We start from the raw sequence: 11,348 nt of genomic DNA on the forward strand, positions 1-11,348 counted from the left end.
GAGGAGTTGAAATTCTTGTAATACATTCTGTAAAATTTTGTAGAAGAAATTGTATTTGTAAGGTTGCAGATGTTTCTAAATTTGAAAATATGTTTCTGCATTTGAGATTCTTCTAATAGCTATTAAAGAAATGTATTTTACCAAGTTAATAGCATCAAAATACATTGATTCTATGATGGAAGTACTAATTTTGTGCCTATTGTATAATGTGCTTTGGTAAGATCATTACATTTATTATTTGTGCTTATTTTATAAGAAAGTACTTGTATATTTACTTTGTGGGTTGTTAAAGTCGGATTTAGATAAAAACTTTGGATTTAGATTTTATCTTGCTAATAAATGTATATTACCAGTGCGAAAAGCATCTATTAATTCGGCTTCTTTTATCAGTTATCGATTACTTTCGATCAGAGTGACAGTGATAAGAATAATTCATTTCGAATGGTCTTAAAATAGCTTCAAATTCTATCTTATACAGGTGGTTGATTTCTCTGTTAACTAGTAAGATGTGATTTTTTCTTCACGTATCATTTTTTTCAAGAAATATCTGAGAAGTGTATGTTGTGAAATTTTTGGTGGTAACAAGTATCATTATTTTATCCGAATGCGGTTGTTGAATACATTCTTCAAGAAAGAGTCAGAAAAAGGTTATGGTAGGACCACGTTTATAGTGTCGTTGTTCTTTGCCATGTTTTCTACAGGTTAGTCAAGTGTTTCAGAATTGAAATATACTTAAACAGCCTTTCTTTCAATTTTCGAGCAGTTTAGAGGCTAAAAAAAAGAGTCCTTCTCCTTCCTAATACAAACATACATTTAATAGGCTAGTATTTGAATTTAAAGGTTCCTTGTGTGTTTTTGTTTTAATATTTCGATATGTTTTTACTGAAACTTTGCTTTGTAGTATTTATGGTTTGGAGTGAAGAAGAGCAGAGGAAGCGTCGTCAAGCTGCCGTTAAAGAATATGTTCGTAAATTTCAGCAATAAGATATAAGAATAAGGAAGTGACCAAATTGTTATTGTATATGCACTGCTTTTTGAGTTAAATTTCTCGATCTTTCTTCCTTTTTACTAGTGCTGACATAATTCTGTTATTCTTCTAATGTATTTTGTTGAATAAAATGCATTATGACATGTATTTTTTGTATGTACGAATTATTATAAAAAAGAGATGCAATAGTAGATTAATTTCTTTTCATTCAATCAAATGTCACTTTTTTTACTTTAGCGATTGATTTGTGATAAATATAAGTAGTTTCATATAATATCAAATAACAGTATTTTTCTGTTTTACTTTTTCTTCACGAAACATGGGAATAAATTTGAGTACATTTTTCATTGTTAATTTTTACTGGTCCTGTACTGTTTTATATATTTCTAGCAGACTATTGTCTGGTAAATAAATAAAGATTTTATTAATGTCAGGTTTTTCTGGAAAAAAAAGTGGCTATAATTGGAAATTTCTATTAGATCTTGTTGTTCTAACGAAAAGATCAGCAGCTCACTTCTTTATTAAAACTTTAAAAACAATAATGTTGCAGATGTGGTTAATCGGTTTACTTGGTTGATAATTATTTAAAACATAAAGTAAAAATGCAAATGGTAAGTAATTCCTTACGCCAAGCAGCTACTTTAACTAGAATAAATGCAGCTGTAGTGTCGAATAATGTTACTGCAGTGTCCCGTGGTAATCCAACTATTCTATCACAGTTCCCTATAAAAAAAAGGTAATCCTGTCGTTCGATTGTTTTAATTTTGTTCTCGAGATATTAATTAGCAATTTATAAAGTATATGAATGTTTTTTTTTTTTTAATAAAAATCATTTCACTAAAGACTTCATAACCTATGTTTCATTTTATTGCCATTCTCATATCAATTTAATTAGAAGATTGGATTAATGCTTATTTACTAGTTGAATCCTACGTATAGTACTGGAAGTCTTAAATTTTTAGAAATTTTTTTCATTTGTGAAGTATTGCAAATTGTGAAGTTATAGAAAGGAGAAAGATTTTTACATTATTCATTGCATTCATCTAGTGTTACTCTTTCTTTTTGTTACTTTTCAGCACTTCCAAAATTTATAATAAAAAGTGGAAAAAAGATATTGTTTATCTTTACCAGTTCAATCGAGCTTCATCATCTCCCAATATTTCACCATTCTGCTTCAAACTTGAGACCTGGTTACGAGCAAACGAACTGAAACATGAGGTAGTATGTATCTGCATCAAGATTTCTTCTTTGAAATTGCAAAATGTTTGCTTTATTTTTATGACTAAGTCATGTTATACATTATTATTAATATAGTAATCTCAAAATTGATGTCTGTTGTAAAGTCACGAAAGAAGTACTCATTTAAAAGACGTGGATATTGGTATGGTTAATATATTTTCTAACTTTTGACTTTAAGTAAATCTCAACCTTTTAGAAAAATATGATTGTTAAGATCTTTTATACTTTTTAAAAAACTCTTCAGCTGCGGAGTTATTGGAATTTTCAACCATGGGAAAGGTATTTCCCATTCATTGAGTTGAATGGAGAGAAATTTTCCGATTCACAGCTCATCATGGAGCGACTACAGAAACATTTCAATTTAAATGTAAGGAGAATTTTATAGGTCAGATATCCAAATTACGATCATCTGAATTATTGTGCATCACGCTTTTTTTTTTTTTTTTTTTTTTTTTTTGGTGCTACCAACTTTTTTCATTCATGTTGTAATTAACAAAAAATACTGTGGTACTTCAGTTTTAGTTTGATTTTCTTTTTCAGGATGAGTTGATGGATGCTGATATTGGCGTTGCGCGAGCTATTGATCAGATGATTGAACGCAATACGCATTAGTAAGTGCTAATTTTTATTCGTCTTAGAAGTGCCATTGTGAAAACGATATATATATATTTATTATAAATTTGATTTTTAGCTTGTTGCTTTATTTCATATTCGTGGAAAATTTGTCTAAATTTGTGCAAGGAATGGAACCGTCATTAATCAAGAGATGGTTTATGCGTGGTACGATATATCCTTTCCTTGGCAAGGTTGCACTTATTTCGTTAACATAAAAATTTATTTCATCCTTTATTAATTTTTGTGAATTTTTTTGTTATATAAGAGTTTGTTTCATTCACCGAATAGGTTGAAAAGTGTTGGATTTTACTATTTTAATTTTTTCAAGGAACAGTTATATCTTATGAAACGGGTGAAACTAATTTAGGTGCATCGGATATTCGTGGACGTTGGTTTTAGTAAGTGCTCGAGAAATGATCTTATTAGTATGCTGCAAAAAGATATTGCTGCAATTGATGTAATCTTAGGTGATAAAAAATTCTTGTTTGGTGTGAAACCTACTACGGTATGTATATTACTCTTTTTATCAAATTTGTATATCTTTGGAGAAAAAAAAACAAATTAAATAATGCATCGATATAATAACACGGAAATAATATTACAGAATATTCTAAATTACTGTTTAAAATTTAGAATGCAAACATTTTTGATTCTTTCTTAGATTTATTTTGTGGACCGAATGATGTAAGGATGCGTCGAGTCAGTTATCAAAGTTTTCAAATTTTTGGGCTAAGAACTGCCTTATATCTCTTTATAGTCTGACTTCACAGTTTTTGGACATTTGGCCACATCATATTATTTACCATTTCGTCAGCCAGTAACGGATATATTAGATAATAAATATCCACGAGTCAAAAGACTGATTGAGCGGATGCGACAACATTATTATCCTGAATGGGAATTTAACACGTGAGGCAGCAAACACGTGTTTGTGTATCGAAATTGGTGTGCAATTTATCCATTTTGATATATATTGACCGAACTTTTCTAGTTAGCCAATGTTATACTTTGCTATGCTGAAGATTCTTATTTAATCGCTCTATTCATCATTTGTTAGGACTGATTATTTCTTTTGCATTAAAATGATGTTTTTAGTTTTGAGGAAAAATATATTTTGCGATTTTTCTTGAAACTAAATCTTCATTATGATATACAAGCATTTAGACTTATTGTATTTAGACCTTGTAATATGATTTACAAAAATGATAAAAGTAATTTACAACTGCTTCGAGAAGCTATTTTAAGGTTATTGCAATTTTAATACTAGTAATAACATTATTCGGTCGTAAAACCAGTCACTGTTAAAAGGACAAATTGAACACAAATATTCTTTTCATATTGAATTGCTTCAGGAGAGCTATAGTATTTTGGTCGAATTTTAAAAAAAAAATTACCCTGGAATTTCTAAATTACCACTAGATTGTACTGCAGATTTAGTAAAATTTCGGAAAATTCCTAAAGTTCGAGATGAATTTGGATGGGTTCTAAGATGATGAACAGATACACTTCATAAATGCAACATATCTTCTGATTTCTGGTAATCATATACCATCATGAAAATATCTATAAGTTCCATTCTTTAATTTATTCTTTCTTCTATTACCGCTTTGAAATGATGGCATAGTCGAATTCTTCATTGATGCAATGAACTCAGCTATGAAGTTTTACTTTTCTTTACTATTTTCGTAAAACAGTCTCATCCATATCTAAGTTAATTTTATAAACACAAACAAAAGTGAGAGATATTAAATTGCTTTTCTTACAGACACAAACTAAAAACGAAATGAATTTTTCATTTCAAGGGTTGTATATATGCATGTGTTCAGGCAATAATACTTGTCTTTAAAAAAGTACAAATCGTGAGGAAGAAATTAAAATGCATTAGAATGTACAAAGGATTGAGAAGAGTTCAACAGGAAAGAGAAGAGAGAGAGAGAGAGACGGGGATGTAAGAGGTTTTAAGCATTATTCATATATTGACCATCTGTCCTTTTCAGAAGTCATTATCGAAAACATTTGAAATAAACGCTGTTTGCAATTATCAATCATTTGAAGGTTGTCTATTCGACACTTTCTCATCCTGAAATATCTGTTTATTAAATAAATAGAGATATAATTAAGATAGATAAGTAGTCTCATTTTCCTCCCACTTCATTTTATGAAGCCTTATAATTAATTATGGCCCTTTGAGAATAGCCTAGAATTTGTTAATTTCTCTATTATTCATAACTTATCAATGAAATATTAGATTGTAAAAACCTTATTAATTAATTAATTTTTAACAAGTCAAAATAGAGGAGTTGTTGATTACTTTGCTGACCGTTGTATCCATGGCATATGCTTGTGTCATACTTTTCAGCTGTCCATTCATCCTTCTTTTTCTAGTTTTCTTTTTATAGCATTAAAAAGTATGCCTAGACAAACACATCTATATGCGCCATTTAGCACTGTGCAATTGGAAAATTGCTGTCGTTGTCGTCCCATAAGGCATATTCATTTACTTGCAGTTTTAAAATTTCTTTTCAATAGCAGTAACGAAATAGAAAATGGCATTTATTTTCTCTTCAATTTTATTTGATCAAATTTTTTCTAATCTTACTTTTTTTTTAGAAAATGCCTTAAAAAATAATTGCTTCTCAGTTCTATTCTCATATATATTTATATACATATATTCTACCTTTCACTGCCTAATTTTTGAAATCCTCCATACTTCATCTTGTCTTTCCGTTATCCTTTGATCATCTAACACCTTATCAAGTTTACCAAACGAATGAATAATAGGAAAGGAATTTCACTTCATTTCATTTCCTTCAGTCTTCTTTTTAACTCTTCTCTAACATACTTCTCTCATTCTTCCTTACTATTTATCCCTCCTTCTACTTCATTTTTGGAGAAAAAAAAAAACTTTTGTCTTTGTATCGATGAGGAATACAGATGTCCTCTTTTGTTGATGGCGGGCAGAGAGGAAATATGCAATTTCTTTTATTATCTCCTTCCTCTTTTCTTATTGTCACATCATTCTAATAATTGGAGAATGGAGAAAAGAATGAAATAGCCATTCAATATTGAGAGAGACAGGGCGAGAGAGAGAGAGAGAGAGAGGGAATTTTTTTGACTGTATTATTCATAATTTTTATTTCCCTTTAAATAGTAAGTAATTCAACTTTTGTTCCTTCTGTCTACGTTTATTAGATTTAGGAAAAGACGGTTATGATGTTGCTATGATATTGAATAGCAAATTCTAATTGAAATTCAATTAGTTTTTTTTTTTGAGTATTCGAGGACAGTTTCTCTTCTTCTTTTTTTTTTTTTTTTTTAAAAAAATTTAAGTTTATAATTTTGCAGATCGTTACAATTAGAACAAGAATTTGTTTTATTAATATTCTGCTTTGATAGAAATCATTTATCATAATAATAATTAGTGTATGATGGCAGTATTGCCATTAGAGAAGTGTGCAGAGAAAGAATACTTTTAATTGTCTTAACTTTGTGCTTACTGCTTGCAAGTTTTGTCTTTTTATGTTTGACATCATTTTTTAGCAGAAAACTTTAAAGTCTAACATTCTATGCAAAAAAGAAAACGAAAATGAAAAAAATGGGATCACAATGGGCTAATTGAAAATATTAGATTGAAGATAATTGTTAAAATAAAATGTTTTAATGCTAAGTCAAAAATAAATTAAGGTCATATATTTACAGAGAATAGATGAAAACTTCACTTTTTTTTTTTTCAGCAAAATTATTTCTTGAAGAACTGAGTAGAATTTAGCAAATTAAACTAAAAATAAAATTAGCATATTAATTAAGCTTTATACTCGAGAAAATATGAATTAGGAATCATCATTAGAGATAATTTAAAGCAAACTTAAATTAAAGAGCGGAAATGAAAACTCAAATCTGTAAGTTATAAAAGATGATTTTGTTTTATGAAATGCATTATTTATTTGCGCAAAATGTCAACATCTTATCAAAAAGCACACAATTACTGTTTACTTTTATGAAAATAAATTTTTGGCACAGATAATTTGTCTTTCTTTGACAATGTGTTTCAAGTGTCCGCTGCGAAATGATTAGCTTACACCTGTTAGCTATTTTTAATGCCAACAATTTTTTTTGTTTTTTTGCTTCGACTACCTATGCTTGCAAATATTTCATAAAGCTGTTTAATTACAAATACTGCAATAGAGGAACGATTACTTACACCTGGCTTATCTTTATTTTCACTCTACCTTAAACCAATAAATTGCATATTTCATGAATTATTTTTATTCTCTTTGGAAGAAACTATTATTTCAATTCTGTGCGCTTTGAGTAAATTGAACAAAAATGTGTACTTTTACGATTATTACTGTATGCTTTTTGTTGGTTAGTATTTTCTACAAATCATTTAATGAGCGATAACAAAAAAAAAACTTAAAAAGAATTATTCAGCTGATAGAACTGTTAAATTTAATTCACTATAATTTGTTTATCAGTGATAATTTGATGGAACGATATGAAATTGTGATAATTTCCAAAATTTGCCTGAAATAACGACAATGGTAGTGTTTGTAACCGTTATCACGTTATCACAATACAATCTGAGAAGAATCAATAAATGAGTAAATTTATATATTGCGAAGTAAACAAACACATTGAGAGAGTAATAATTCATTCTGCATAAGTGTTTTCTTACGTCATGCCAGAAGAGCCTATCATCAACTGGATTTATTTATTTTAAAAGGCCTTACACAATTACACTAACACAAATTAAGACAACTATTATTTAACACATCTTTGTCCTGTCATATTCCTCATTTGATACCAATTTAATGTTTTAAATTAAATTTAATGCAAAAATAAATTCATGCAATAAATTTATTATATTCTATTCTAAAATTTACAAACATTTTTTCATAGTTTTTATATCAATCTTTCTACACGAATATGTAAGTGTTCGAACTAAAATTCAAACTCAAAATATTCAAATATATGCATCATAAATCAGTCCAAATAAATCAGTGTACTTTTACTTTCTTAATTTTGCTGGAAAATATTTTCCCCAAATGCATTTTTGTTCAGTTAATCCATCGAACGACCAAACTATATATGTATGGAAATTTTTCCTTAACAACTTTTCACTTATTTTGCAAAATAACTATTTTGCATCCAATTTACCGCACTTCCTGCTTGAAAATTGCAGTCATAGAAGTGAAATTACATTTCCTGAGTCATTTTGATTCATTTTTCAGTATAGTAAATGTAGTAGTATCAGTATTTCTTGTGCTATCATTTCTTTTTTTTTTTCTTAACTTGCACATTAATGGAAATTTTATTTCATATTAAAATTAAACTTAACAGAATTAAAAATGATTAATCAAGAGGTTAAAAATTAGAATTTAAATACTTGAATTTTATTGAGTTTCGTTTATGAGTCTATTCGAAAAATAGCATTAGTAGATTATCATGAACTACAAAGGCAAAAATGAAAAGCAGCCATGATGTGGTTCACATAAGGAAATTAATTAATTAGGTAATGTTATTTTTGTAAGGCATAATTTTATCATAGAATTTATTAAGCAGCATTTTGTAAAATCATCAACAAATATTTTGTTCAGAAATTGCTCAAAAGTAAACTGTAACTAATTTTTCTCATAAGATGATTTTTTTTTTTTATTAACTTATTAGTATTTCTTCATCTTTTAAAATCAAGAAGTGAAACTGAATATTTATTTCTTTCTTAAATGATTCAGTATAATTTCAATTAAAAATAGTCACTTTTGTCTTGATAATTTTATTGTAACTTTTTTTAAATTAATGCAACTCCTTAAAATAATACAGTAATTCTCTCTTGCAAATGATTTTGCTTTTTTTTTTTTTCTTCATTTCAGTTTCAGTTTTTATCTCGTAACTATTTACATTTCCACCTCCTTTTTTAAGTCAGACTGATTTGTTTATTTTTAATTTGATAGTAACCAATTTTCCAAAAAACATTACATTTCTTAAATGAGTAACTTTCTTTAGCAAAGTTTTATTATTTTTTTATGAAAGTTCAGATTTTGAAATGTGAGAAGTGCGCTTGCTTTCATTTCTGTCTCAATTGAGTCTATTTTTTTAAGAAGTGTCAAAGGAGTTCAATTTAATTGATTCATTTTATTCTAAGTGATGAAAGGAAGTTATATTTCCTTTTTCTCTCTTATCTCTTGAATCATTTGTCCAGGTTATTAAATATTTCAAAGTTTGTGTCATGTCATACTTGCATTGATCACTCACTCATTCTGCTGCACTCTCCGAATTATCACAATTTAAATGCATTGAAATGAAATGTTATTAAAAGCAATCTCGTTAATCTGTCATATACAAATAATCCTAGCTAATAGTACCTGATTTGAATTAAGCATACATAAATTATATTCTCTCTATTTGTTAGTTTCTAAAAGATTAAGCATATATTTCTATTATCTTTTTACGTCAAAAAAAAAAAAAAAAATTTATGTTTCAAACTGTTTACAGTTGAATACTATGAATTTGATATTATGAAAGGATAGAATCTGTCATCATGAGATGACACATTATACTAATAATTGTTCACTTTCCATACCTGTTCACAAAAGTTCCACTGAAAATCAGCTTAGTGGTAAATATTGATGAGAAAATTACTGAGTTAATCCTCTACCTGTTCATAAAATTTTGCCATTCTTGAAAATTTTTAAGTTCTGTCAAGTTTCCAAAATATCATTAACAAATTAAAAGTGAAAATTATTGGATGAATATTGTAAGTTTTTGAAGATAAATAAATAATTCTTTTTTTTTTTTTTGTTGTTCACTGTGTATACATAAATACTTTCGGATTTAATTGCACCATTTTCGAACTGAAAAGCACACATTCATTTTTTTTTTCTTTTTGTAAATTGAATGATTAATTTATTATTTGTTACTTTATTATCTCTATTATTCTCGACGAAACTTTCTTTCATTTCTATGAAATCACATAATCATAAGTCCATCTGAACGCTATTAACCTTCTGAATGAACAAAATGTTAATAATATCAATGAATCATAATATCGATTGAAGTGCTAATTTGTTTTCGTTCTATATTTCAATACTTTATTTACAGTTCACATTCCACAGGAACACAATAATTTGTTTCTCTTCCTTTACTACAACAGTTGAAATGAGGTTGACAATCATTGAAAAAAGAATCTATAAATTTAGTTAACTAAATATTTAATTACTTTAGCTCATATTTAGTTCTCAACGGTTTATCCCTCTTACTTTTGTTTACATAGCAACCCATTTGCAATCAGTGTCACTTCTCTTTGTTCTCAGTCTATTGTCCTCAACCAATAAGTTCATTTGAACTTCGAGAGATTTAACCTTTCTGTCTCTTTCGTATATTCTTGCAGATCATTCGTTTTTCCACTTATTTTCATAACAATTATACATTTTCAACACCTTTTCCACAATTATTGCAATTATAAACCGAGCAGATTCAGTCATTTTAAGCCTACCCACCCATCTTTATGGCTATGGCTTTACTAGGATTGTTGATGAAACTAAAATAATTAATTAATTAATTAATTAATTGATGGTATTAAGAGATAAGTAATGTTATTATCAAAAATAAAAATTATAAATGGAAAATGTCCTTTGAAGATTGCAAATGGATGGTGGAACGAAACATTTGTATGGTCAAATTAACTTCATTGCTTGCTCCTTTTTCAATTTAATTTAATTAAACTTAATTAAGTTGAGAGCATCAATCGAGGAATGTTCTGCGACAAATGATCAAATGAGTGTTTACTCACAATATCATCGAATTGTTATGAGTTCTAATTAAAATTTAACTTTGCTAATTTCAAATTATTGTTTATTGTTCAAAATCGAAATCTGCTACCACCTGAACAGTTATTGTCTATAAATTAAGTGTGTAAATTGATCGGATAATTCAGTTGTAATAATGGAACATTTTCTTTTCCAATATTTACCAATGACATTAGGACTTTATCAAATTGCTATCGATTAGTTAAAAGCTTTAATGAAATTTTGATCTATATAATTCTGTTCAGAATCAGACTAAAATAAATTATGTTACATTTCTTTTTTAATTAATCTAATCTCAGATTAATTTATCATTCTTGACGCTAGAATTTACAATAATGCTAATAGTAGCAAATGATATCAGTAACTGTTATGATATCTTAGAAATTTGTTTATGCCAGCAACTATAGTCACATCTATTCAATGAAACTGATTAATATTATTATATGATAATACAATTAATTGTTTACTCATAAGTTGCTTCTTGATCGTAATTATTAATATTATTATATAGAAATTAAAAAAAATGAATTTCTTTTAAAAAGTTTCGCACGATATAAGTATAATTTAATTTTTTTTTTTTAGGTAGAACTAAATTACATCAATTTTATGTTAGAGTAACCTATCATAAATTAAAGGGACACTTTCATATTATCGAGAATGTAACTATGAAATGAGTATACGGTGCACTCAACTTAAATAAC

General features: G+C 27.6%; 2 protein-coding genes across 2 annotated transcripts; both read left to right on the top strand.

The window, feature by feature from the left end:
• Positions 1-604: 604 nt before the first annotated feature.
• Positions 605-984, top strand: Bm530 (Uncharacterized protein; the record flags this gene model as incomplete). Its single annotated transcript, XM_001898534.2, has 2 exons — positions 605-701; positions 902-984. 2 exons carry the CDS (start codon positions 605-607, stop codon positions 982-984), a joined length of 180 nt encoding a protein of 59 aa, XP_001898569.2.
• A 606-nt stretch (positions 985-1,590) lies between these two features.
• Bm2383 (cadmium-inducible lysosomal protein CDR-5, putative) lies at positions 1,591-3,755 on the top strand (the record flags this gene model as incomplete). Its single annotated transcript, XM_043077961.1, has 7 exons — positions 1,591-1,724; positions 2,065-2,206; positions 2,472-2,594; positions 2,768-2,838; positions 2,919-3,033; positions 3,210-3,347; positions 3,600-3,755. 7 exons carry the CDS (start codon positions 1,591-1,593, stop codon positions 3,753-3,755), a joined length of 879 nt encoding a protein of 292 aa, XP_042933895.1.
• Positions 3,756-11,348: the final 7,593 nt, after the last annotated feature.

This window comes from Brugia malayi (assembly GCF_000002995.4).
Source record: "Brugia malayi strain FR3 genome assembly, contig: Bm_v4_Chr2_contig_001, whole genome shotgun sequence".
Taxonomy (NCBI): domain Eukaryota; kingdom Metazoa; phylum Nematoda; class Chromadorea; order Rhabditida; family Onchocercidae; genus Brugia; species Brugia malayi.